The 27828-nt window shown below is 39.6% G+C and overlaps 1 protein-coding gene across 2 annotated transcripts; it reads right to left on the bottom strand.

Moving 5' to 3' along the window:
• Positions 1–5321: 5321 nt before the first annotated feature.
• On the bottom strand, positions 5322–27553 carry Tmem33 (transmembrane protein 33). Of its 2 annotated transcripts, NM_001034198.2 has the most exons (9): positions 27415–27553; positions 27188–27257; positions 24216–24310; positions 23596–23783; positions 20668–20735; positions 19400–19533; positions 9894–9977; positions 7976–8096; positions 5322–7049 (listed from the first exon to the last, which is right to left on the bottom strand). In NM_001034198.2, the coding sequence occupies exons 2-9, from the start codon at positions 27230–27232 to the stop codon at positions 7044–7046; spliced, it is 741 nt and encodes a 246-aa protein (NP_001029370.1). In that variant the 5' UTR covers positions 27233–27257; positions 27415–27553; the 3' UTR covers positions 5322–7043. The 2 variants fall into 2 exon arrangements, with proteins under 2 accessions (NP_001029370.1, NP_067703.1); NM_021671.5 differs by having other exon boundaries at positions 5322–8096.
• Positions 27554–27828: the final 275 nt, after the last annotated feature.

Consider the following 27828-nt stretch of genomic DNA (forward strand, 5'->3'; position numbering starts at 1 on the left):
CAGTACATGGTCTATAGCCTTGCCTCCTCCAGACTAAGGTTGTGTGCTGACCCTGAGGAAACTTGTCTTGTTAATCAGTCTATTCTTCAGCCCTAGGTGACCAGAACCACAGATTCCCAATTCAATATATCAAACGCTCCAATGAAGACTTTAAGGTATTCTCCAACTTCCCTCTGAAACATCACAGGCCAAGCTTCCATTGTGTGCACTGTTCTCCACATAACTCTTCTGCTCACAATACCTCTTTAAACTCTGAGCACTCAATGGCTTCCCAAGTCCTCAGTTGTAAATTTCTTCTGACAATCCTCCTAAAGACAGAGTGGCCAGGTCTGCCAAAGTAATATTCCACTCCTGGTACTGATTTCAGTCTTGGGGTTCCTACTGCTGTGATATAATATTACCAAACTTGAGAAAGAAAAGGTTTACCTCAGCTTACAACTCTCGGGTCACACTCCATCAAGAAGGTGCCCACAAGCAGTCTGGAGGCATTTTTCCATTGAGGTTCCTCTTCCTAGGCACTAGGTTTGTGTCACATTGACATAAACAGCCAGCACATCATTGTTATAAAGTCTGAAGTCTTATTTCTATCAACCAGCCTCAAGTATCTATGTAAATTAGATTTTTTCTGATCTTAAGATGTTCTTTTAAATATGACTTTTTTTTACTCAGAATATAATGTGAAATTATTTAAATCGAAGAGAGAAAGCCAATGGGATAACAGGCCATGGTAGTTCTGCGCTCTGCAATGACTTTTCACTGTATCTATCAACTCTCATGGATGATTAAAGCCTGCTCTCAGATACACGTGTGGTAGATGAGTAGCGCATACATGCATAGAGGCTGGATGCCGATGACCTGCTTGGTTTTTCCCCACCTATTTCCTCAAGACAGGGTCACTCAGTGAACACGGAGCAAGCTGGTGGCCCACCCCCTCAGAGGTGTTTCCTTATTTCACCCCTCAGTGCCAGGGTTATCTGAGGTGTGTAACCACACCCAGCTTTTCACATGAACTCTTCAGACTTAAACTGGGCCCCCATGCTTGCAGAACAAATACTCTTATCCACTGACTCATCTCCCCAGCCCAAAGATACACAACCCCTTTTCTCTAGGATCTCAGCAGTCTCCATTCAACCAAGGAATGAGTTGTTCTTGTCCTCCCAAAGTTCAGAATTATGGAGCTGGGTGTAGCTGCACAAGTCTTTAATCCCAGCTTTTGGGAGGCAAATGCTGGCAGATCTCTTGTGAGTTTCAGCAGCCAGAATGGTCTCCACCAGAACAGACAGCGCTTTAGGAAGGGGCTGGAGAGTCAGCTCAGTGGTTAGAGTACTCACTGTTCTTCCAGAGCACCTACGTTCAGTTCTCAGCACCCACATGGCAGCTTACAACCACCTGTAACTCCAATTTCAGGAGATCTGATACCTTCTGACCTCCGCAGGCACCACGCACAAATGAGGTACACATGCATACACAAACAAAACATCCACACACATGAAAGAATAGATTTCTAAAAGCTTTAGAAAATCAGTTTTTCTTCTCTTTCATGTAATGCTGAAGAACAAATCCAGGGTCTCACTTGTGCACACAGAGAAGGAAGTATGTTATTGCTTAGCCAACCCCAGACACTTATTTCCAGGGTTACCAAACATTTTTCTTCCTTATATAGCTAACTCTGGTTGCCTTTGGACTTTTCTGCCCCAGCCTCTCTTGATGAGCTCCCCTACCCACTTTAGAGCTGAAGACCAAACTCAGGGATCTTGAGATTTTTTTTTTTTTGCACTAATGAGCTAAATCCCCCATAGATGGATAAGGAATTAAATCACTATTTTTCACCTATCAGAATTGCCTTTGTATAGAACTAATCTTTTTTAAAAAAAAGATTTATTTATTTTATGTATGAGTGTGCCATCTGCACGTGCACCCGCATATAAGATGACATCAGATCCCATTACAGATGATTGTGAGCCACCATGTGGGTGCTGGGAATTGAACTCAGGACCTCTGGAAGAGCAACCAGTGCTCTTAACCACTGACCTATCTCTCCAGCCCCCAAACAGATATTTATGTCTTTTAGACTGCATTATTGAAGTGGAAAAGAATTTATATAACTAACTTACAGCAAAAGTATGGGCTCTTCAACCAACACAGAAAGTATCTTCCACTTTGAGATAGATCCTAGAAGGAAAATGTGCTTCTGTTATCTGATGCTGACTGATAACTTGGGATGTACTGTAAAGTGTGAGTCAATGAGGTATAAATACTTCATCCACCAGACTTTGTGTTTCAGGAAACAAAAATGTATAGAACCAAGCAACTGAGCTATCCATTGTCATCTCTCGCCAAGTCCCACCGTATCATGTAGGTTTCCTATTTAAGAGCAGTCTGCAATATCACAGTATCTCTATGATTTGTAAAGGGATGAGGACAACAGAAGCATTTGGACTCACCTTCTTCTAACATAGGCAATTAGGAACAAAAGAAAGCTGAACTCTGACTGTCGATGTACTTGTGCAACATATCATTTCTAAACCTGCTTAAATCCAGGAAGACTTTTATTATACAATTTGACTTTACATCAATAAAATGTTAGGTAAAACATTATAGATGAAAGAACAATTTAATTTGTATTGAAATAAATATTAGACATATGTAGCACATACAGTGAAAAAAGGTCACAATAAGTTCCAGGTGAAGACATGACTTTGTGCAGTCACCAAAGAAAGCCCTTGACACTTCCAATTTCACACCATCAAATTTATCATTCTTGCTGATTTAAGCAGAACACAAAACAAATATGGAACCTAGGGCTTACTTTCACCAGTACCAGCATGGATAATTTACTACAGTGATCCAATTTGAAGATCAGCAGGGACCAGCAAATTGCTGCATAAAAGAAAGAGCGAATAGGGGCCTTTTTCCTTGGTGTCAGCAGGCTACGATGATTATGTTTATTACATTTTCTTGAAAGGACTCCACATTTCCTCAAATATGCAGGAGAACTGTATTTCCCCTCTGAGCCCTACATTAGCATTATGTGCTTTGGTCTTGAGTACAGAGGAATGATGAATTTTTCAATTTATTTTATAAATTTATAGCCAGGGTAACAGCGCCTTGAAGAGTCTATATAACTCCCCAGCCTGCGAAATATATTAAAAACGGATTCAAGAGAAGTTCCTAAGAAGTGCTGACCACTGTATATATACACATTTTTTAGCTCAATAGATCCCATTGTATCAAGTACCAGAAGTGATGCATTTATAAATCAAACAGTTCTTATGAGTATTGCTAATCTCTGCAATCCTTGTATATTTGTTCAAATATATACACATCGTACGTGTTGCCTGCCCAAGAGTTTGCTCTTTTGGTCTCAACTTCCAGGTACATGTAGATAAAAACTAGTGCCAAAAGAAATTGTTCTTAAAGTTACACAGCACAGCAAATGTTTAGAACTTAATGTTATGAACAAGGTTAGTAGCTGAACCTATTTTTTAAATGTACGTTTAAAAAACTAGAAAAGATGGGAGGCAGAGGCAGAGACAGGAGGATCCCTGAGTTCAAGGATAGCCTGGTCTACAAAGAGAAACCCTGTCTCAGGGAAAAAGAGGAAGAAAGGAAAGAAGGAAGGAAAGGAGGGAGGGAGGGAGGGAGATAGGGAGGGAGGGAGAGAGGGAGGGAGGGAGGGAGGGAGGGAAATGAAGTGATTCTTGTGCCCTTCTTTCTCCTACAATAGCCAATCGTTCAAAGACTCTAGCAAACACAGCTATCAATAATCTTTTTCCTATGGTTTTCTAAGAAAGCCACTTCAGATACAAAGAGTACTGCATGCTTCTTGCATGCCACATTGACTCATACTCAATGTGGACCAGTTGCACAGCATGGACAACACAAAAGGAAGGCCACAGAGAGAATTCATCATGCCACTTAAGTGCCATTGCAAAATCACAAAAAACATATTAACAGGAAACCTTCCAAATTCTCAGCAGCTCCTCTGATATCCTTGACACCTGCTCCAAGAATGTCTTTGCGTCAAAGTATAAAAAGCCATGTGCATTAAACAGCTGCTGAGAAACAACTTCAGGCTTCCAAAGGTATGCAGTGCCTCTAGTATACTGTCTGTTGAGCTACACAAACACACTGCCAGTGTTGAATCCCCTGATCCAGGGAATCCCAGTGGCAGTACGAAGATGTTGTCTTTATAAACTACACTTGACGTTCAAACCTAGGTAGTATTACTGATATAGTATCCAACACTCAAGTGCTTTCATATGACCAGGGGAAAAAAAATCTCAATTGTAGTTTAACTGATTCTATCTAGTGTACTTACAAAATAATCATGAAAAAAAAATAAAATTCAATCTCTCTATATGAGAAAAATTATCATTTCTCTGAACACTTGACAAAGGGGAAAAAATAACCTTAACAATTTATATACTTGGATGACTTCGGCTGAGAACAAAAAGAAGAGACAACTCACATGCCACTCCAGACTGAGCCCTGTCTTACTGGCTTGTATGACAGTGCACTTCTTTTGACTATTTTACTATTATAAAAGGGTACTCAAAAGCTGGGAATATAGCTCAGTAGTAGAACAAGGGGCCCTGGGTTCAATCCCCAGTCCCATCTCCCAGTACACATAGTAAATACTTACCAAACATCTCCACTATTGCATTAAAGGGCCATAGAACTAAGATAATTAGTGTTACAGTATACTAAGCACTTACATAGCACAGTATAATCTTCTAACTCAACTTGTGAAATGGGGACTATCCAAGGGGACAGGGACAGCTATCGATCATTGTGCATAGCTATTTTCTCCCTGGGTGAGTTAATCAATACAAATTCCAAGACACTAGCTGAGCGTTTGTTGTTGTGGTTGTGTTTTTAGCCACAGTCACAGGTGCTCGCTTTCCCATCTGAAATGTTGAGAGATTTCGCCTTAGCTTTGTCTTACTATAAATGTATCCATGTTCCTATCCAGGATAGTCACTAAACTTACAAACCTAATTCAATTTTTTGTCATCATCTACTGAGAACTATGCAACCCTTATGTAATAGCGTCCACTAATTTTCCAGAACTTCAGGCTTGTTACCAGCTTGCCTTGACATTCCTTTTCAACTTCATCTTTAAAATTCTCGTTTTTTTTCCAAAAGTGTCACTCCCTTAGTGAAATTTTATTTCAAGGAAATTTAAATACAAATTATACTTAAGAAATTGCTCTGTGGCTTAAATATTAAAATACAGCCAACTGGGTGAGAGGTGAAGTATACAGAAGGAGTAGAATGCTTGTTAGAAAACCAAAGACTTTGTATGAAGACCAACAGGGTTTAAAACCAAAAGCACTATTTATTCCCGTTTCTAAAGCACTAGATGTTCTACACGGTAAATCAACTTCCTTTAAACTGCATAGCTATACAGTGTTAAATTCCTTCGTAACACACACTTTATGCACCATTCTATGTCCTGGTTTTGATAGGTGTACATGGAAACACTAACTGCAGACTCCAGATCAGCTGACTGTACATATTCACAGAAGGTAAGATTTCTAACTACAACTTCATGCAAATTAACATCTAGCAATGTTCAAATTATAAAATTTGCCTTTTCATGGGCTTGAGAATATTATTTATATACTGTATCTTTCCTTAAGAAACAAATCTACACCTCCATTCAAGTACAAGTTATCAGAAACGAAATTCTGCAATATCATTAAAGAGTCTTGATTATATCACTAAACATTTGAAATTACAAGTTTTAAGAAAAAAATTCTTGTTAAACTCAGCATTATTGGCTCTTCTAAGGGAAGCTTTTGGACCAATTATCATAAAGAACAAACTCATTGATAGGCCTTGAAACTTAAAAGGCAATCCTGGTACAAATACAGCACACGTACAACACAAATGGAAAAATTGGTGAAATACAAATACATTTTGTACTTTAGCTAATCTGAGGTTAATATCTTTCTTTGCATATATGTCCTACCAATTAAAAGATACTAATATAAAAATAGGAAAGAAAGAGGGACACAGGCACTCTCAGCACTGTTTTAGAAGCTGTTGTAAATCTAAAATGTTCCAAGATTGGGGGAAAAAAATGTAGGAGAAAAAAACATTTCAAAATAAATATCCCTTTAGCTGCCATAACTCAATTGTCATTCCAGACAATGCTTTAAAACATCATTAGAAATCAGTATGTTTACATAACAAGATAGTCACTTTATTGCTCTACAAAGTTGTATTTTTTTTTTTTTTTGTTCTTTTTTTCGGAGCTGGGGACCGAACCCTGGGCCTTGCGCTTCCTAGGTAAGCACTCTACCACTGAGCTAAATCCCCAGCCCCCAAAGTTGTATTTTTAAAACCATCAGATTACATAGTGATAAGGAGGCTAGGCACACATAAAAAAATCGACTGGATATTATGAGGTTGCTTCTCCAACTTGGTGGATAAATATTACAAAAATATAAAAGTAGCTGGTTAAAGCTAAGCTATCAAGTAGTATTTTCTGGAAATCTACTCCAAGACTATCACCTTTCTGTAGATTAGGAACTTAAACACAAAGAAAACTGATATTATAAGTTACTAATGAATGTATTTGAAAAATCCAAATTACATGCAGATAGAACTGGGTACAAAAAAAAGCCACATTACATTACTGTATACTAAAACTGTGTAGTGTTTTAAGTACTCCCAATCATGCAACAGTAAGTAATAAGGATCAGAATGACTTTTATAAAGGAATAGATGGGAACTCAATTAAGAGAATTGACCATGTTATACAGTCTCAATCACAGATGCATTATACATTCAGTCCCCCAACTTATCTATGTAAACACCCATTACTCCCCTCAACTACTCCCCAGGCCCATTCCCCAATAATTACCTTACCCATAACCCTCTCCATTAAACCCTCTGAATCATATCTGCTGGATAAACATGTAATCTACAGAATATTCTTCATTATTTCAGAACATACAAGTGTAATCACATGCTGTCTTCAATCACATCCTTTCAAAGGCCTCTGAACTGCTGCTGCACATGGCTAGGAAATTTCAAGCCTAAGAAACCAAGAAAACTAAAGTCAACATTCTGGAACTATATAGTTCTACACTTTATTGCAACACTGATAATCTATTGGTTGACATTTATAAAAGTTAGTCAGTAGGTCTCTGTGTCTAGAGTAAATGATTACATGACCCTAAAGATCTAATCCAAAAGAGGTTTACAGTCAAACCACTTTTCAAACATCATTCAAAGCCACAGATGGTTTATGGAAATGAAAGCTTAACAGGTCATAAAATGCATACAGAACTTCTTTATAATAGTGCAAGCTGAACACATTTGTCCTAGAAAGCAGCACAAGTACAATGTGAACTGAACCTGCAGGGAGATGTGCTTCTCCTAAAATCTCAACCAAAATTACAGAATGGAAAAATACAGTTTCAAAATATACTGAACTCATCTATTACCATAATGAACTCATTCCAAACATAACTTGGGTTAATAGTTAGGGTAAAATGAATTTCAGAATTCTTTTTAAAAGAAATAAATGTGGGGTTGGGGATTTAGCTCAGTGGTAGAGCGCTTGCCTAGGAAGCGCAAGGCCCTGGGTTCGGTCCCCAGCGCCGAAAAAAAAAAGAACCAAAAAAAAAAAAAAAAAAAAAAAAAAAGAAAGAAAAAAGAAATAAATGTACTTCATGATGTAGGCGCAGCAGCATCTAAAACAATGTACGAACATTCATCACTAAACACAACTCATGTAACCACTGACAGTAATAGACAGTAAAATTTCCTCACAAAGTGTTAAAGGCTTGATTTAACATGCCACGAAAATTATTATTTTTGACTTGAGATGCATTGATATAAATCATGTAAATTGAACTGAGGTCAGTGTTAGACCTGTAATTTAGGACCCCTATCCGAATTACCAGCTAATAATGCTAATCTTCTAAACACAGCTTAACTAGATGTTAAACTACGCAACTGTTGGTGCCAGCCGGCTAATAAAGGCAATGCTCTGGAGACACAGTCTTCTCACAAACAGCGGGCAGGAGGGTTTCATGATAATGTGTTCAACAACAATCCTCAGTTCGTTAAACAAGTTCCTGTAAGGTAAGATAGTTTTGTTCAGAAACACAAGAAAAAGTCAATCAATACAAACAATGCTAAAAAATGCAGAAGAAGGGGTTGGGGATTTAGCTCAGTGGTAGAGCGCTTGCCTAGCAAGTGCAAGGCCCTGGGTTCGGTCCTCAGCTCTGAAAAAAAAACAAAAAACAAAAAACAAACAAGAATTGCAGAAGAAAAAGCTGACCAAAGAGAATTTCAAGAAGTAGCTGGGTGAAGTGGCGAACACATTTAATCCTAGCACTTGCTGGGCAGAGTCAAGCAGATCTCTGAGTTTGAGGCCAGCCTGGTGCTCATAGTAAGTTTCAAGACAGCCAAAGCTACACAGAGAGGAGAGCCTGTCTCAAAACAAATAGAGCCCAAACCATTTAGTAAAGGATGAACCCCGAGTACACCGTAGGGAATAAACTAAAGGTGGACCCATGCACATCTGTCAGTCCTAGCCCTCAGCTGCTAGTGCAGGAGGTGGAGAGCCTAGGATTTCAAAGCCAGCCAGGGTAACATGAAGACTCCCTTCTCATCATAGAAACCCAGAGGAATGTCTTTTTGAGTAGAGAAGTAATAAAAACATTAAAAAGTATAGTTATATCTAAAAAGGATTATTTACTTTTTTCCTTTGTTAGTCAGTTTTCACAATTAACAGACAAATTCAAATCATTCTAAAAAGAACTGAAAAATTATGTAACATGGGTAACCTACAGTTTCTTTAAGTAAATGTTCTCTCACACCTTTTCTGGACACTCGGAGTTTCAATGCTGTAGTGAAGTTAATGATGAGTACATGGAGCACACTCACTGAATATTACTTAATCTTGGATACTGATCAAACTAGCTCTTTTCATATTGAAACCTATCCAAGAGCCCACACAACCTGTGTGATCTTACTCAGTTTCCTGCTGTGGTTTCTGACAGTGCTGTGTTGCTAAGTGGCCTTGCCTGCCTGACCTATGCTACTCAGGAAGCACCCTTCATTACACACCACACATGTATACGCACATACACATCATGTACAAAATGATGTACACTGGACTAGAAGTCAATTTGGTGGATCCTCAGGGATAATTTTGATTGCTCGCTGTGCCTTAACTTGGGATCCTCCCGAGTGCAGAGAATGCCAGATTCCAGAGCACTCTGGAACCATGCATAGCTATGAGCTTTTTAAATCTCATGTAACAAAAAGTACAGGAAGCTACAGTATGCTTACGGAGAGGCTACTGTAAAAATGACTCGTGAGTTTTACATATCATCTTTGTTTCAACTAAGAAAGTCCTTAAGAAATGGAGCTTACGTTTCACATATTCCCTAAGCACTAGAAGTACCTTAAAAGATAAAGTACCATCCTTGAATGGTCTAACCTCCAGTACTGCAAAAGTGGGAGACACTCAGAGTAGCATCCTTCAGACGTCAATCTTCTGTAAGGCTAGCATTATGTGGCACGATTCTCTACTGTGGTACTGGCCTACAGCAGACAGCTGCAGCTCCAGGAACAAGAGGTCTAGGGAGCCCTGTGCTGCTAAGCTGTTTGCTGGGGTAGGGGTAGTAAGCGCATTTCAACATAAAGAGTGCATTTATCAGGATGGAGGCCTGTGAGTCAACAATTGACTGGCTGCTGCAAAACTACGCTTTTTTTTTTTTTTTAGTTTTAAAGCATAAGTTAAATTGCAAAGATACTTCTTCCTTCTAAATTCTAAACTACTAGTTAAGAAATTTCTAAGAGTCATAAATACTATATCTGGACACTATACTAAACAAAAGAGATTTAAGTTAGCCACAGCTTACCGACAATAGGGATTTCTTCTAGAGGAATATCGAAGAGTAAGAAATCTATAATATATAAAAGGCTGAAGCAAACTTCCTTGACCACTGAAATAAAAAATACAAGAGTGATGAATACACACTGCTAGTTCATATATACATTCAGAAATTACAGGCAACTTAAAATGTCTATCAAATGGTCAGTACAATGACTTATCTCGGCACAAACCACTCTAGCAAAGGAAACAGGGTATAAATGACAAGAAGAGAACAAAATGTTATTTATTAAGTTTTTATAAATATATTCATATTAAAATTTTATATACTAAAACTCAGAAAATATTAGATATTACCTCTATAATTAGCAGAGACAATTGATAAAATCAAAGGTTTTATGGGTACTTTTAAAAAATTGTTCATTATTTGTGTGTGTGTGCCAGAGAGAGAGAGAGAGAGAGAGAGAGAGAGAGAGAGAGAGAGACAGAGTGTGTTGACTGATTATGTAGTGATGTGGGTATCTGTGTGTGAAGGTCAGAGGGTAACTTTAGGAGGGGGGAGGGAGGGAAGGAGGGAGAGAGAGAGGGAGAGATTGATTGATTGATTGTGTGGTGATGTGGGTATCTGTAAAGGTCAGAGGGTAACTTTAGGAGAGAGGGAGGTGGGAGGGAGAGAGGGAGAGAGGGAGAGATTGATTGATTGATTGATTGATTGATTGATTGTGTGGTGATGTGGGTATCTTTGTGTGAAGGTCAGAGGTAACGTTTGTAAAGTCAGATTTCTCCTTTTATGTTTCCTTGGGTTCCAGGGATCAAACTCTCGACTGTCAGGCTGGCAAGCAGGTACCATTACCTGTCTAATCTTGCAGGCTCAATGTTTTGTTTTCCAAAACAGGGTCACAATATGTTACAGTCTGGCCTATAACTCCTGAGTCTCCCACTGCAGCATTCAGAGAGCTGAGACTACATGCATATGTCATACCACATGCCACTTACAATTAGATTTTATACCCCTCCCCCCAAAGAACCCCTAGTTTCTCTGTGTAGCCCTGGCTGTCCTGCACTCCCTCTATAGACCAGGCTGGCATTGAACTGACAGATCTACCTGCCTCTGCCTCCCTAGTGCTACAATTAAAGGCCTGCACTACCGCTGCTCAGCCCGTTTTTTTTTTTTTTCTTTTTTAAGATTTATTTATTTATTTTATTTATATCAGTACATTGCAGCTGTCTTCAGACACACCAGAAGAGAACATCAGAGCCCATTACAGATGGCTGTGAGCCACCATGTGGTTGCTGGGAATTGAACTCAGGACCTCTGGAAGAGCAGTCAGTGCTCTTAACCGCTGAGCCATCTCTCCAGCACCTCAGCCCAAGTTTTAAAGCTCAAAAGAATGCTCCACATGAAGAAAGGTTTATTTTATATGAGTAAATAAAAACTCAAAACTATACTAATACACTGACATAGCCTATAATAATTAGTATTCTTGCTTAAAAAAAAAACATAATTCTAATACCTCCAGAGGCATGTATATGTGTCTTTCATGAAACTCCAAGTCTGGAATTCTTTCTTTAAAAAACTACCTGTATTAAAACATTCAAATAACTAAAAACAAGGAATGGGGCCGTGGACATGGCTCAGTGCTCGATGGAGCATGTACCAGGCACATAGAAGACTCTGGCTAGGAAGGAGGATGAACTATGCATATAACTGCATATAGCAGCAGTTAGTAAATTATATTGTATTTAGTAATTTAAAAATCTTGGCTATGAAAAATACATAATGGGCAGCCAGACACGGCAGCACACCTATAATCCCAGGACTTAAAAGATGGCAGCCAGATGGTGAGTTTTAGCTATCTAGTGAGTTTGAGGCTAGCTTGCCTACACTGAACTCTATTCTTAAAAAAAAAAAAAGGCAGGGTGGGGGAGTGAGGTGGAGAAAAACTTAGAGGCCAACCTTCTAAAAAAGCAAAATGTGAGGCAGAGAGATGGTTCAGCTGGTAAGGTGCTGCCACCAAGACAAAGTCCTTACCACATGATGGAAGGACAGAAACTCCTGAAAGTTGACCTATGGCCTCTACACATGTGCTACACATTTACACAGACAAAAATTGATGTAATAAAAAAAAACTTTTTTAAAGTCAGGTGTACTGATGCACACCTTTAATCCCAGAACTTGGGAGGAGAGGCAGGTGGAGTTCTCTGGGGGTTTTAGGCCAGCCTGGTCTACATGGTGAGTTCCAGGACAGCCACAGTCATATAGTGAGACCCTGTCTCAGAAAAAAACCCAACAACAAAAGATTAGGGGAAAAAAAAAAAGAAAAAAAGAAAAGAAAAATATGAAGGCATATACAATAATTGAAATTTTTAAGTCACTATTTTTAACCTTTTCTTCTAATTTGTGTGGGAAAACTCTACTAATTAAGGCAGAAATCTAATACAGTCTGGATAGCTCAGCATATAACAGAAGATTCCCTTCACTGGCAGGGCTTTCCCTTCTCTGACCTTGTCTGGGAGTTCAAACCCCCACACCTCTACCTGAAGAATGTCACGTAGCCTTAGTTAGGTTACAGGTTCAACTTCCTTTCTTCTGATAAGAACCCGTTCAGCTAGCACCTGAGATTCCTGAAATGCTTCCCCGTGCTAATGAGGTATTTTGGTACCCCAACCCGTCAGTACCTTTGCCCATCCTGAATATTCCTACCCCAGTTGCCCAAAATTATATAGGCCTTGAATGACCCCAAGTAAAGTTGATCTGCCTCCCTGCAGCTGGTCCTGGTGTGTCCTCTCCCTACATGCTCACAGGGCTTCTGAGACCCACCACCCCCATGTCTGCTCCCTTGGCCCACTTAAGACTGATATTAGCCAATGATCCACGAGGGCAGGGAGTCACAATTTGTACAGTAACTTATTAATAAAAATAATTTACATGAGTAGAAGCTTATTACCTAATGTTATGTATATTTTACCCAACAAATAGACTGAAGTAATTTTCAATTTTCTAAACTGAAAATTGTAACAGAAAATACAGAAAACATTCATTAAAACAATTTTCCCATTATCCAACTTAGCCCTTTCTAAACTTTATAACACACTCTCCACAATCTATCCTTGCGGAACATATGTACACGAGTGCACAAAAATGACTAACTAGCCTAATGCTCCTCATAACTCACTATTTACCAACTCTTGAAGGCTTTGACACAATATGAATGTGAGACAAAAAAGCAAGTACTAGTTCTTGCACACACCCAAAAATTATATCAGAGAACACACTTTGTTATTAACCAACTTTAACTTATATTAGCATGTAATATGTATGTGATAATGTGCAAATTATCTTATTCCTTTTACAGCTTCAAGTATTCCAAAAAATCTTTCCTACTATTATGTAACAAGCCTCCCTATTTTTAGGAATATTTAAACTGGTTCTAATATAAAAATAAAGCTGGGGCTGGAGAGATGGCTCACCAGTTAAGAGCACTGACTGCTCTTTCCAGAGGTCCTGACTTCAAATCCCAGCAACCACATGGTGGCTCACAACCATCTATAATGAGATCTGATGCCCTCTTCTGGATGTATCTGAAGACAGCTACAATATACTCATAAAAATAAAATAAATCTTAAAAAAAAGAAAGCAAACACTATCAAAATAAAAGGAAAAAGAATAAAGCTATAGCTAAGAGTAGCACCCGCTTACCATACAAAACATCCTATAAGCACCCATGGTTTTTGTTTGAGGATTAACCCCCTCAAAAGAAACAAAAAACACAACAGTGTGATGGAGCACCAGCATCCTGCTACTCAATAATTACAGGTGGGAGCGCTGCTTCAAGAATAACCTGTGCTACAAAACGAGGCCTTGTTTTTCATAACCCAAAACCTGGGAGTAACATAGGGAAGCAGAAAGAGGGAAGAGAGAAGAGAAGAGCTAAGGGGTTGGGGATTTAGCTCAGTGGTAGAGCGCTTGCCTAGGAAGCGCAAGGCCCTGGGTTCGGTCCCCAGCTCCGAAAAAAAGAACCAAAAAAAAAAAAAAAAAAAAAAAAAAAAAAGAGAAGAGCTAAAATGAATGAAGAGAAGCAAACAAACTTACAATGATTATCTGTCTTTGCACATATGTGCATGCACGTACAAGATAAACTCGGACTGTAGTTTATCTTTAAATACAGAGTTCTAAGTAATACGGCCTCTACTAATCAGTGTGTCTGCCATGAAGGCAGCATATAGAGTAGTGATAGCATGGTCACTTTAATTTTATGGTTTGGGTAATATTTAAGTTACATACTAAATTATTAAGTATTCTATATGTAATATAATGTTGCACATGAAAGGTGTCTCAGTGGTAGAGCCCTATCAAAGCTGTGGACCTGATCCCCAAAGACAAATAAACTTTATAAAGTAATTAAAATTATAAAATACTGATGAACAACATTAAATACACACAAAACCAGAAACCAGAAGGCTTCCATGTTTATGCATTGAAAAATAGTATTGTTAAAACATCATGTTACTCAAAGCAGTTTACAAATTCATCCATTAGGGATTATGAAAAAAAAGCAAAAAAAAAAAAACCCCAAAAAACAAACAGACAAACAAAAAACAACTAGTGGTGGTGAGGATGCAGAGAAAAACTAATACATGAGTGTGTGGCAGGTGACAATGTGCACTAGTCCCAACACCATGGAAAGGGGACAAATAATGCAAGGCCCTCAGGATCCAGCCACCCCAGTTCTGGGCAAGCATCCAAAGGAAATGAGAGCAGCAGCGTCAATGTCACCTGTGCAGTCCATGCTTACTGCATCACTGCTCATCACAGCCAGGATACAGGCTCAAAGGCGCTGTCTATCAGCAGATGCACGGACAATGTGCCACACAGTCCTAACTATACATACTATACATACATGGCTCGATGATAGTCAGTCCTAAAGAATGAGACACTATCATCTTTAGTGAAAAAAATGAATGGAACTCAACAGGATATTAAATGACAAGTGGGGCTGTAAAAAGGGCTCAACAGTTACAGGCACTTGCTACTCTTGTAAAATACGTCCACAGCATCTCACACCTATCCATAAATCCAGTCCCATGGCTTCTTCAGGCTTCTGTGGACACCAGGCACAGTACACATACATGCAGATAAAACACTCACACAACATAAAGTACATACACCTGAGACAGAAAGATTAAACACGCACTCAAATGCAGTGGCTAGAGAGCAGATTTCAAAGAAGAGAGTAAACAGTAGTCATCAGAGGCTGGGAGGGAAGAGGAGTATGGACAAGCTGGGAGCCAAAGGGTAAGAGATGAGAGAGATGACTCATAAACAGCGGCTAAGGTACTCGCTGCACATTCGTGAGGACCCGAGTTCATGTGCCCTGGGGCTTGCTATTAGCCAGTCTAGGCAAAATGGTGAGCTCTCAGTTCAGTGAAACTGTGGAGAGTGATAATGGAAGACACTCAATATCAACCTCTAGCATCTATACACACATAAAACATACATGTATAACACCATACACAAACACACACACACACACACACACACACACACACACACACACACACACACACACACACACTAGTTGATTAAAGGAATAAATTCTAGTGAAAAATTATCTTTAAAAATATTTCTGGTAAACTCTTGACAATTAAGATGCTGATATCTTGGTCCACAGTGTTAAATAAATGCCTTAATGAGCTCAACTGAGTTGTTCTCAATGAGGTTAAAACCTATTATAATTCTAAACTAAGACTTCATGTTTTAGGGTATAAGCGCTTTGGAGCTAATAATTGATAAATGTGGCTACATCCAGTACACATTTAGGAAATGAATTTGTTATTTATCTGTTTCAATTAATACAGTGCTAGAAATTAAACACAAAGCCTTACATATGCTGGGTAGTATCTCCTTTTAAATGAGAAAATTCAAGGTTCAGAGACAAGTAAAAGTCTTACCAACTAGATCAGAACACCACCACTAGTCTAGATCAGAACACCACCTATTAACAAAATTTTTATAGCCAAGTATAGTGGCACAAACTTAAATCCCAGCTCTCGGGGAAGCAGAGGCAGGAGGATCTCTGTGAGTTCAGGCCATCCCTTTCGACACGGTAAGCTACAGGATAGTTGACTACATAGAGAGCCTGTCTTAAACAAATATATATATGAAAACTTTTAGTCTATCATTCTAAGCCTTGTACTATTGAGAGCCACAACTTGAGCAGCATACGGCAACCTTAGAATTCACACAGAAATGTGTTGCTGTAAAATTATAAAAAAAAAAATGGTGTCTTTTACCCCGTACTAGGTCCAGTACCATAGTGCCCCAAGATATCTGGTAGATAGCTTCACCTCAGTCAGCAAAGTGTCTCACCCACTCTGCTCCATCCCATATCACACTGCCCAAGGCTTCCCTCTGAGCCTGGCAACAATCTCTCTACCTATCTAGTTCCCAAGGCAGGTTGCCACCACGCCAGAAATGTATATCTCAATTCCATGGCAGCCCAGTGTCTCCACTACTACAAACTCTCTTAAACTTAAATCGCCACATGAAAGAACACACAACACAATAACCTCTGATCCAATTGATAATATATAATTTGCTAATCTAGACCTCAAAACCCTGTACACATCCATCCCTTAAGAATATTTTATAACAACCTGTAAATGTGTAGAGAGGAATCTTAACATCAGCCTCCATGTTCTCCTGGTGGCCTCTCCTGCCTCACTCCAGTCTCCCCCTCCCTCTAAAACTCTTCTCCCACCCATCCTTCCTTCTTGTCCAATGACAGGCCTTTTTTATCTTGTACCTGCCTTCACCTGTATGACATCCTTCAGAAAAGAGTAACTTTGAAAACTGAAACTGACAAATTTATAGAAAAATCTGTAAGAGGTATGAAGAGAGATTACTAAAGAAAGTGAGTCTGTTAGTGCAGGCTTGCAGCTAGCTACTTAGGAAGAAGATACAGGTTGCAAGTTCAAGGCCAGCAGAGGCAATTTAGTGAGTCCTTGTTTTAAAATAAGAAAAAACAAAAACAACAACAAGAAATGGACTGAGGCTATTGTGGCTCAGTGACATAGTGCTTATGAAGCAATGCCAGGTCCTGGGTTCAATCCTCAGTACAAGAAAGGAAGAAAAGGAAGAGAGGAAGGGAGGAAGGGAGGAAGGGAGGAAGGAAGGAAGGAGACAGTTAAATATATAAAAACGTCATTGGTCAGTCAACACTTAAAAAATTTTATACTCGGTAACAATAACTTATACAAATGAGCAAAATTATGAAAAGCAAGTAAACAGATTTCTTTTCCTAGACAAGAATCTTACTATGCAGTCTAAGCTGGCCTTGAGCTTGAAATCTTCTGCCTTGGCTTCCATAATGCTGGGATTACAGACCAGTGCCTGGACAAGCTCATTGATATTTTTAGGAACATCTGGTGTGGTTCTATTAAATACAAAGTGCATTTAGCCTAAAGACAGAAAAATTAATTCTAATATCTATGTTGAAAAAACGACTGGTGGTACACATGTATAAGCAAGCTAAGAAAGGTGTTTATTGCATCATTATCTGAAAAACTAAAAATTCGAACAACTATCCATCCCCAAGGTAATAAAATGGAACATACTAACGCAAAGGAACAATGTATACTTTCTTTCTTTTTTTTTTAAAGATTTATTTATTTTATTAATAGATGGCTGTGAGCCACCACGTGGTTGCTGGGATTTGAACTCAGGACCTCTGGAAGAGCAGTCAGTGCTCTTAACCACTGAGCCATCTCTCCAGCCCCAATGTATACTTTCAAAGAAACAAATGTTAACTCTAGATGTCAACACATAGATCATAAAAATACATCCTAACTGAAAATCAAGCTGCAAATAATCCATGCATTATGGTAACCACAGCACACAGTAAAAACAATAAAAGAACAAAGCTACACCCTCCACCCCACCCTAGGTATGCTTTCTACAGACATGTATTTTCTGAATGGACTACACATGCAAACACATGAAACTGCTTACTGTGGACCAGAGAAGACAGAGCCTGACTAGAATTCACTGTAGGACGCTATCTTAGCAGAGATGCGTGCTCATCCTCAGCCTGGGAGGCCATATGTGGGACAGCACAGCCAACGACTGAAGATCAGGTCCACACTCAACATTGACCTTATTTAAATCCTGTGCAGGGCTTTTTCTCTGATCAATCATGAGTTCATAGATGACAACACGGCCCAGAAAACCAATAGGTTAGCTACCCCTATTAGCTTATCTATAAAGCATCCAGGTAGATATGGACACAGTTAGAATTAAATGCAAAATTATCAATAGAGAGACCAACATGGCTGTGATATTCTACCTCTCAAAAGAAAACTTTCTTTATTCACTCATTATTTCCAGATTACAAAATATGTTCACAACTGTAGGCAACTGTCATTGTAAGACTATACTTTAAAAATGTTTCCTTTTAGTTTAAGAAAAGAATATCATCTCAATTATGGCCAAGAATGAACTGAACTAGAGTCCAAGACTGTGCTGGCTAATTTTATGCCAACTTGACACACACTATAGTCATCCAAGAGGAGAGAACCTTGGTTGAGAAAATGCCTCTAGAAGATCTGGCTGTAGGCAGGCCTTTAGGGCATTTTCTTAATTAGTGACTGGTGGAGGAGGGCCCAGCCCATGGTGGGCGGTGCCATCCCTGGGCTGATGGTCTTGGGTTCTTTAAGAAAAGAGGCTAAGGAAGCCGCAGTAAGCCCTTCCATGGCCTCTGCATCAGATCCTGCCTCCAGGTTCCTGCCTGACTTCCCGATGGTGAGCAATGACAAGGAATTATGAGCTATAGTCCCTTTCCTCCCCAAGTCGCTTTCTTTGGCTGTGGTATTTCATCACAGTGACAATAACCCCAACTAAGACAAAAAACTCTTTTAAATGTAGCATTTTAAAAATTACTTTTCAAAAATTAATTTGTAAGAGTTAAATGATGATTCACAGTGTATATAAGACAAAGTCCTTGTCCCTGGGCTACTCATGGCTGCTGGGGACAGAGGAGCCATCCTCTTCAACTGTACACTTACTGGTGAGCCTGCCATGCCACAGTGGATAGTTCCACAGCTCTGGCGCACAGATGGCCCTGGTCTAAACTCAGTGGGTAACAAAACAAAAATACAGGAAGGTGCTTGTCGGGAGGAACAGATATTGAGAAGGATGAGAGGGAAATACAGGTGGGTCACGTGTATTATACACATGCATTAAGTTATTAACAAATACATTTAATTAATAATCGAACATCTAAGTGTGGGCTTGTGGGGAAGGGTCTCAAGAGAAAAGAGGAGAGTGATGGGGGTGGCATGGCAGTAAAAATAATATACACGTGTATAAAATGTCAAAGAATAATTCTAAAGGCTGTTAAACCCTGGGGGTCAGGAGAACACAAATCCCTCAATGACTCTTCTAAGGCAGCACTGACATTCTGTGAGTGAAATCTGTGGGTATCTTTATGCTCACTTACTATCAATCCTTCAAAATCAGCATATTTGAATTCTTACCTAAAGAGCATAAAAACTGTAGCGGGCATCAAGAATATTTCATTACAAGCGATGAACTTCAGAATATTTTGTTGATTAGTACTTAATTTATCCAAGACGGATCTCAACAGAGGTAAACTATTTGAACCCTTTGCCTAAAACAAAAGAAAAAAAGCATTAGAGGTAACGAGGCATCTCTAACAACTCAAGTCAGTCACCCTAGCACCAAAGTATGTGGGTGCTCGCTAACAGGGCACCACGTGCACACACAACGCACTCACCTTCTAACAGTGACCCCTCTCTGCCTCACTTACAGCCTTGTGTGACACAAAAGCTCTGCCATTGTCTCGCTGTACTGTTTAGGGAATACCAAAAGCCTGTATAGTACAGACACTATTTTTGGTAATACTTCTGATTTATGGTTGGTCAAACTCAAGAACTAATGAACACGGAAGGCTCACCGTCTATTTAATCAGCATATTTAACAGGTAATGCAACCAAAGGCCAAGGATTTCAAAGTAACTTTTACGAACTTGCTCGTTGTACTTCCCTGCTTTAGTCTATGTTTCTTAAGAGAACCCAAAACATGTCAACACATTTTGTCACTCTTTATTTCCCACGGAAAGTTAAATTCCACCCTCCCCACAAAAAATAGTGGTTATTTCTCCCCATTTGTAACAAAAATCTGACTGTCCAGCAATAGTTAAAATACCTGTGACCCTTAGATAACTAACACTACAGATTATGAAATCCTTAGTGCTCCTGTGGCTAGAGAAATAAAGAAATAAAGAAAGGTGGTGCCCACCTTTAACCCCAGCACTCAGGAGGCAGAGGTAGGTGGATCTCTGTGAGTCAAGGTCAGTCTGGCTACATAGAGTTCCAGGACAGCCAGGGACTCTGTATAAAGAGACAGCCTCAAAAAATAAAATAAAATTCAGGAAAACAACTCTTAAAGTTACAATACACACACTTCCCATGGTTCTATGCTGCATAAGTTAGTGACAGTGAAAATGAGATTTCTGCCTACTTGTCAAACCTTAGTGAACATACATATTTCAAACTTCAGGGAACTGGAAGGCAATTTTAAGAACAAGCCTTTCTCTATAAAATAATACTTTATAAAATAATAAAATTTTGTTATATTTCAACCATATAATCTTCAAATCTAAAAAAAAAAATCTACAAAAGTTTGTGGAGAACACAGGGACTTTTGAGGCAAACTGTCTGAAACTCAAGCTCATGCCAACTACGTACAATCTTCAAGCCAAAGACACAAAGAGTTTACTTACATCCAGGACCTTCTTAGTGTATGTGGCAGCATGAAGCAATGAAAATAACAAGACTGGGAAAATACTCACTGGAGAAAGCCATTAAGGAAAGCCTTCACATCACCAAGCACTGTGCACACGTGTACATGCTTTCACACGTGTACATGCTTTACGACTCTGAGCACCATGCACACATATGCACATAGCTATGTATTATGTGCAAAGTAAAGCTGAATCAACACTTGACTGTGAGTTTAACTTTTCTTTCATCTTTGAATCAAATGAAGTTTTGCCACTTAGAAGGAAGTAACTTTCTTTCTAAATCTTTCCATCTATTTGCAAAGTCAAATCATTTTTAGTAAAGTACTACAAATATTTCCTAAATAAAACTATACTGCAGGCCACCTCAAATGACTGAATACAGTTTTTACCCCACAATAGACATTTGGTTTTCTTGGATTTATTACTTTTAGCTGTGTGTGCCTGCAGGAATCTATGTTCACCACACACATGCAGGTGCCTTAGGAGGCCAGTGGGTACTGGATCCTTTAGAGCTGGAATTATAGGTATTTGAACCAAACCTGGATCTTCTGCAGGGGCGGTGAGACCGTTTAGCTGCCAAGCCATTTCTCCAGTGTACCAATTTGATCTTAAACACAGTCTTCTACAGTGCTTTTATGAATCTACACTGTGGACAAAAGTTAATGGCTTAAGTCCCATTACTTTGAGAAACTCTACTTTTTGGAAAAAAAAAAAAAAGACTGTATATTTCAGATTGCATAAAATCTACAATAAGCAAGGAATTTTTATATTAAGTCCAATGGTATGGCCTTACACTGTGGGTAAATACACAATTTTCATTCAGCATTTCAGAAGAAAGCAGTGGATACAGATCTCCTCCAATTTTTGCTAGGTTGTTAACAGAAAACCTGTCAAATAGTAAATGACAGACTATCAATGATGAATGGTAAAAAACTAGCCTTAAGATGTTTTCTACAGGGCTGGAGAGATGGCTCAGAGGTTAAGAACACTGTCTACTCTTCTAGAGGTCCTGAGCTCAATTCCCAGCAACCATATGGTGGCTCACAGCCATTTTTTAATGAGATTTGGTGCCCTCTTCTGGCCTGCAGGAATATATGCAAGCAGAACACTGTATATATAAAAATCTTTTTTTCTTTAAAGATGTTCTCTGTGATAACAACAGGACTTGAAATGAATCATTCTATTTTTCTGTCTAGGTAAAGGTATGGCATGGATGGAAATTGCTAAATGCTAATAATCTGAGTATCAAATTCATTTTAACCTTAACTTACTTAGCATCCAAAACCTCATTCCAATCACCACTAAGCATCTCTGCCCAAACTTAGAAGAATCTAAACAGAAACCTGTGTCCTCCCTGTCGCCTACGCCAGCCTCAGACTCTCCCTCCTCCTCGTTGAAGCCTCCCAGGGCTGGGATTACAGGAATACAGCACCATGTCTGGTTTAAAACTTCTTAGTGAATCAGACTCCTTAAAAACTTGAAAACTACAAGCTTCTCCTTTTAAGAGCCCATGTGAAACTCTGCTGAAGTTTAAATAATTCAGCTTAAACTCTGACACCGCCAAACTTGAAGCCTAATTCAGTAACAGGCGATGCCAAAGTACAGCCTTCCTTCAGCTAGGAGCCAAGATCCTTGGGTTCCTGTTCTGGCTCTCGCACAAACCTCATCTTCCTAGGCCATTTCCTTCTCTGTCAAATGGCTACATGGAGATCAAGGAGATTTGTATGAGGAATTTATCCCTAACTGCCTACAGTTTACAAATCTTTACAACACTCATCTTAGTTTCTGATGTCACTCTTTTTCTCTCTAACTTTTGGCTTTTGAGACAGGATCTCACAGAAGCCCAGGTTAGCCTTGATTTTCCAAGTGCTTCGATTACATGCCTGGTTCAATGTCACTTTTAAATTATTTAGAAAAGATAAGGGGTGAAAAGGCTACCCTTGTATTCTTAAGTGCCAGTCACTGACAGGGCAGGGACAATGTACCACATTAAGAACAAAGGCCCAAATGCAGATGTAGGATTCCTTTGGGCCCCTTTCCACGTTGCTGTAGTTCCCCCCTTTCTTTTCTGAATTAATTAGCATTTCTTACCTCACTAGTTTATGTTCTTGCCACCACTCAGTACTTCTCTTCCCGACTCCTAAGAATTAATTTGCTGGGTCAACTCGCTAGGTTTTTTTTTTTGTTTGTTTGTTTTTTGAGACGAGTTTTTGTTTTTGAGTCTCACTATGAAACCTTGGCTGCCCTGAAACTAGCTATGTAAATCAGGCTGGCTTTAAACCTACCTGTGCCTCCTAGGATTACAGGCCTATACTACTATACTTAGCATAAATGTCCTTTCTATTTTATGTATAGCAGACTGCATTCACTTTATTTATTTTACTAAGTCATTTCTAGATTAATTTTTGTGCCTAGTTCACTAGAAGCTGGGTGAGTCAAAGATTTTTCTTTTTAAGTAACATATTTATAGGACTGGAGAGATGGCTTGAGATTAAGACCACTGGCTGCTGTTCAGAGGACTTGAGTTCGATTTCCATCACCCACACAGTAATTCACAATTGCCTGCAACTTCAGTTGTAGGTTTTACCATTCTCTTCTGGTCTCCATTGGCATCATGCACATATATGATCACATACATATACACAGGCAAAACACTCATATATGTACGTAAAATAAAATTTGCATCTTTCCACCAAAATATTAAGTCAATGAAATAAAAATTTAAATTTTGAATTCATGTATATGTGTGTGCCTTGAATGGAAATTGTTAAATGTCTAGGTCGACAAGAGCCAAGAACATTGAGATGAAGTTTAAATTCACAAAACAGCTCTACAGAGTTTACATTTCAAATTTTGGGGACAGAATTCCAACAGAGAAAGTCCACTGTCACGGCTCTGAAAGGATACTTGTAACTGGGTAGGAGTTGACGAAGATGAGTGAGTACAGCAGGTAGTGGCAGCTGTCCTCTAACAAGGCCTGCGCCAGGAATGCTCTGCTCAACTGGAAGTGTGGTAATCTCTGATGCAGCCTCAGAGCGCTGGTCAGGGCATTGGCCAGCAAAGCACGCTGGTAAAAGCTTGCTGCTTCATGCAACCTGCAAATTACCAGAGGAAAAGCTATCAAGACATCAACAGCTACCACGACTCTTCCTCCTTTGTGGATTGCATCATAATTGCACAACACCTAAATCATTTAATTGTTAATAGAAAACACATTACACAAATGTACTCCACATTCTGGGAAACGTCCTTCAAATATACATCCAACTGATTAAGATAAAGCAGGCTTCTTTTGTCAGCTTAAAAAGAACTTCTCAACCCAAGACATCCAGGTCTCCTTAGATCTTCAGTAAGTAGTCACACAAACCAGAAATAAAACGTCCTAACTGGTATTACTGGATTACTGCTGCCTTAACCGGGTTTTGTGTTAGTCTTAATCCTATTGACAGTCTAATGACTGTAGAGCTAAGAAGCAGTCCATAGATGCCGACTGAACAACTCCCAGTCAGAAATATGATAATACATACCCAAGAAGAGGCAGAACGAACAAAGCGGAGCAATAAACTGTGAACAGGCGAGACAGCCACATCGCTGTGTCCAGCTTATTGGTCATCATAAATTGCTAGATTTAAAAAATAAGAAAATTAGGGTAAACTAAGCCCAAAGATAATGTTAAGGACAAATTATGCATTTTTTTATTCCTGTAAGGACTGCGGTAACCACCCTTTGTAACATTGGCTTTTGTAGATCATTAATTGGAAACTCACGCTGCTTAATGTCTCTGTCACACATATGCATGAGAGGCCCCTCCAGAAAAAAAAATCGGGACAGTAAAGTTTTCTGTGCTATTTCAACATTTATAATAATGGCTCCATCTACTTTAAAACAACTTTAAGTAACAACTAATGGCTCTCAAGAGAACTATGATGTCTATTCTTAGAGAAATCTCAAACCCAAATAGGACTCAGAACTGAATAAAGCATCAAATACTAGGTTTGTCTTAAATAATCCATAACAAAAACTCATTGCAATAGTTGGCACAGAACTCATTAGTCTGTAGGCTATTTGTCTATGTACACCCTGAAGGGCCTAGCACAGCCGAGGCACTGGAAATAAGCCTGTCAAGTATGAAATGCTATCTGCTTCTCAGATCATAGTACGCTGCATCCCCTACAGGCTCCATACAAGTTTTACCCTGCTATCAGTGGCCCTAGATTAAGCTTATCATGAAAGAAGAACTTAAATCTGCTTTAGCACTAACAAGTATCTCATACCAATTCCTAAAGAGGCTTTCATTTTCTTAACTACAATGCTCAAAGATGTTAATATACGGAAACATACATGGGTATATAAAGTAAAAGGAGTCTCACAATACATATCCTCATTAAATGTGGTGGAGTTTTGTTTCTAGATGGGCTTCCAATAAGATGATTTTGAAACACATTTATGCATCTATCTCAAGTTTTTAAATACTACTTTTATGCAATTTCACCTTTTTTTTTTGTCCATGAAAAGTTTTTTTTAGGAAAAATTCAAGTGTATTTTATTGCATGCCTTTTAGTTACATACTAGTAATTTCAAGAATAAAATATGCTGCTAGTTTATCCTATCTGGACTCAGCTATGATACTGTGATGGTACTAAATTTAGTTGACAATAGCAGCAGCCAAACGAAAGGATGTAATCTAGATTCCATGCTCAGTTTGCTAAGAGCCTTCTCTTTACAATCCATTTGCTGGGCCCAGCAGTAAAAGGACACACTCCCAAGACTGACGACTGAAGGTTAAACCCCGAGACCACCACAGAGGCAGAGAACTTATAACAGTAAGTTGTCCTCCGACTGCCATACAGGATACTCCCTAATAAATTAAGTATTTGTGTAGGGTTTTCATTCCTTAACAAGCCACTGAATTATCTATTTCAGACATCTACTTTTTTTTTTCTTTTCTTTTTTTCGGAGCTGGGGACCGAACCCAGGGCCTTGCGGCTGCTAGGCAAGCACTCTACCACTGAGCTAAATCCCCAACCCCCAGACATCTACTTTTAAGGATTTGATTTTGTTATTTTTAATTGTACGTGTGAGGTGCATACAGTAACCTATGGAATCCAGAGGATCCCCATGGAGCTGGACTTACAGGTGATCGTAAGCTCCCTAATGTGGGTGCTGGGAACTGAACTAGGATCTTCTGCAAAAGCAACACTAACTTATAAACATGAGCCTAGCCCTTCATCTAGGTCTTTTGTATATATGTTCACTCTATTACACAACAAAAGCTTAAAAGGCTGGTTTAAGTTTTTCTAGAGTGAACTGCCTGATATATACAGTTCCACAACAACAACATTTTAATTGATATTTGGCCTCAAGCCTTGAGGAAAAATTATTCAGTTTCAATGTATTAGGCTTTTTAATTATAAAGGGGACAATCTACTTTTACACTGGCAAGTGAGTTGATATCACCTTAAACATCACCCCTGAATTCCCGAAAGAATCAACACAAAATGGTTCTTGTGTCTTGAGAAGGGCACAATCAAAACGAAATTTCAGTTTCTGGATCCTTCTGCAAAACGGGTCTAGACCTTTGAAACTAGCTGTGTCTCCAAAGCCCAGAGAGAGAATAGAGGAATTTCCTTTGACTGACTGTGAGTAATGAGATAAGACTAATAAATGCAATGACTATGGGGTTGGGGATTTAGCTCAGTGGTAGAGCGCTTAGCAAGCGCAAGGCCCTGGGTTCGGTCCCCAGCTCCGGAAAAAAAATAAATAAATAAAAAATAAATGCAATGACTGCGTCCCAAAGAGGGGAAGAGGCAAGGGACAGTTAAGGAAATCTGACCATGGACAACAAATTAGGTTAACATGCATCAATATTAAATTGCCCAAATGTAGTGAAGAGGAAAACAATACTTAAAATATGTGTGGGTTAGCAAGAATTTCCAAATGGGTCAGCAAAGTAAATGCATGTATACAGGGGGTGTTGTAAAACGCTTTTTTAAAAAAAATCTAAACTTCAACTTAAGGACTAAAGAACAAAAACTCCCCGGGTCTAACTGCAGAACTAACTTTAATTATAAAGTTCACAAAAGGGCAGTATTCCTCCCAGTAAACGACTAACCGAAGAAACACACCACTCTCTCCTTCGCAAGATTTCTTAAAAGGCTAAAGTAAGTACAAAGGGCAACACTACACGCACCCCGAGGCGTGTGGGTTGAAGCCTCTGCCTCAAATGGTAGCTTCAACCTTAGGTCCGAAGACGATCGGAAACCGGGGTGTGGGAAGGGGCAAGGAGGCCCAATATCCCCAGCTGACAGGTGAAGGCTACCGGATCCAGAACTGCCTGTGGTCGCTTTTGAAACAAACTTAGAGCTCCTCTCCACCCGCACTCCACTCCCTAACCCCAGTCCGGCAGGCAGAGGCTTCTAGAACGCTCTAGCCCTCTCAACACTTCCTGCTCCTCGCCAACTCTTGCTTCTGAAACCGGGCCACCAGGCTGCTTACTTACCACAGCGCCCGCCCCTTGGGGGCCGTTCGGGGTCGTATCCGCCATGGAAGACACACGGGAGCCCGGGACACTGCGACAGCAAAGAAGAGGAAAACGTCAGTGCCAGGCGACAATCCTCCGACCTGTTTCCCGAGCCGGCTGGAACCCCAAACCCCCAGAGGAATGGACCTTCCCAGCCCCGTGCAGCACACGGCCGCAGAAGTCCCCCTACGGCGGCCGGATAATACCTGTCCCGCTGGGTCCAGACCAAAGCTGCCTTTCTAGAAAGACCCAAGCGAAGGCGGAGCTTCGGAGTAAGGCCTTAAAGGGCCGATCGACGCCGCCGGTTCCCGGGGTTGCAAAACCGGAAGTGATCCTTTCGTTTCCGCGTGAGTCGGGCGGGACGTTGGGAGTCACCCGGAGTGGTTTCCAGAGGCATGACGGGAAATGCAGTTTTTCTTCTTGTTCCACCTGTCCTAAGAGCCAATTGGCACGGAAATGTACAAGTGAAACCAGCGAGGCAATTTTCGTTTTATCCAGGACTCAGGCAATTTTTTTTTCTGGCTTCCGAACTTCAAAAATCTCTCTACTTCCGTATACAGAAGCGTCAGAAATATCTATGATCTCTCCAGACAGGAATTCACTAAACCCTGTGGTTTAGT

Source organism: Rattus norvegicus, chromosome 14 (assembly GCF_021556685.1).
Source record: "Rattus norvegicus strain SHRSP/BbbUtx chromosome 14, alternate assembly SHRSP_T2T, whole genome shotgun sequence".
Classification (NCBI taxonomy): domain Eukaryota; kingdom Metazoa; phylum Chordata; class Mammalia; order Rodentia; family Muridae; genus Rattus; species Rattus norvegicus.

Excerpts from the sequence above, each read along its gene's own strand:
- Tmem33 (NM_021671.5), bottom strand. The coding sequence starts at position 27,232 with ATGGCGGATACGACCCCGAACGGCCCCCAAGGGGCGGGCGCTGTG. Across the intron at positions 24,311-27,187 it reads CCCAAGGGGCGGGCGCTGTG|CAATTTATGATGACCAATAA; the intron begins GTAAGTAAGCAG and ends TTTTAAATCTAG. Across the intron at positions 9,978-19,399 it reads ACAGTTTTTATGCTCTTTAG|TGGTCAAGGAAGTTTGCTTC; the intron begins GTAAGAATTCAA and ends TTTTTATTTCAG.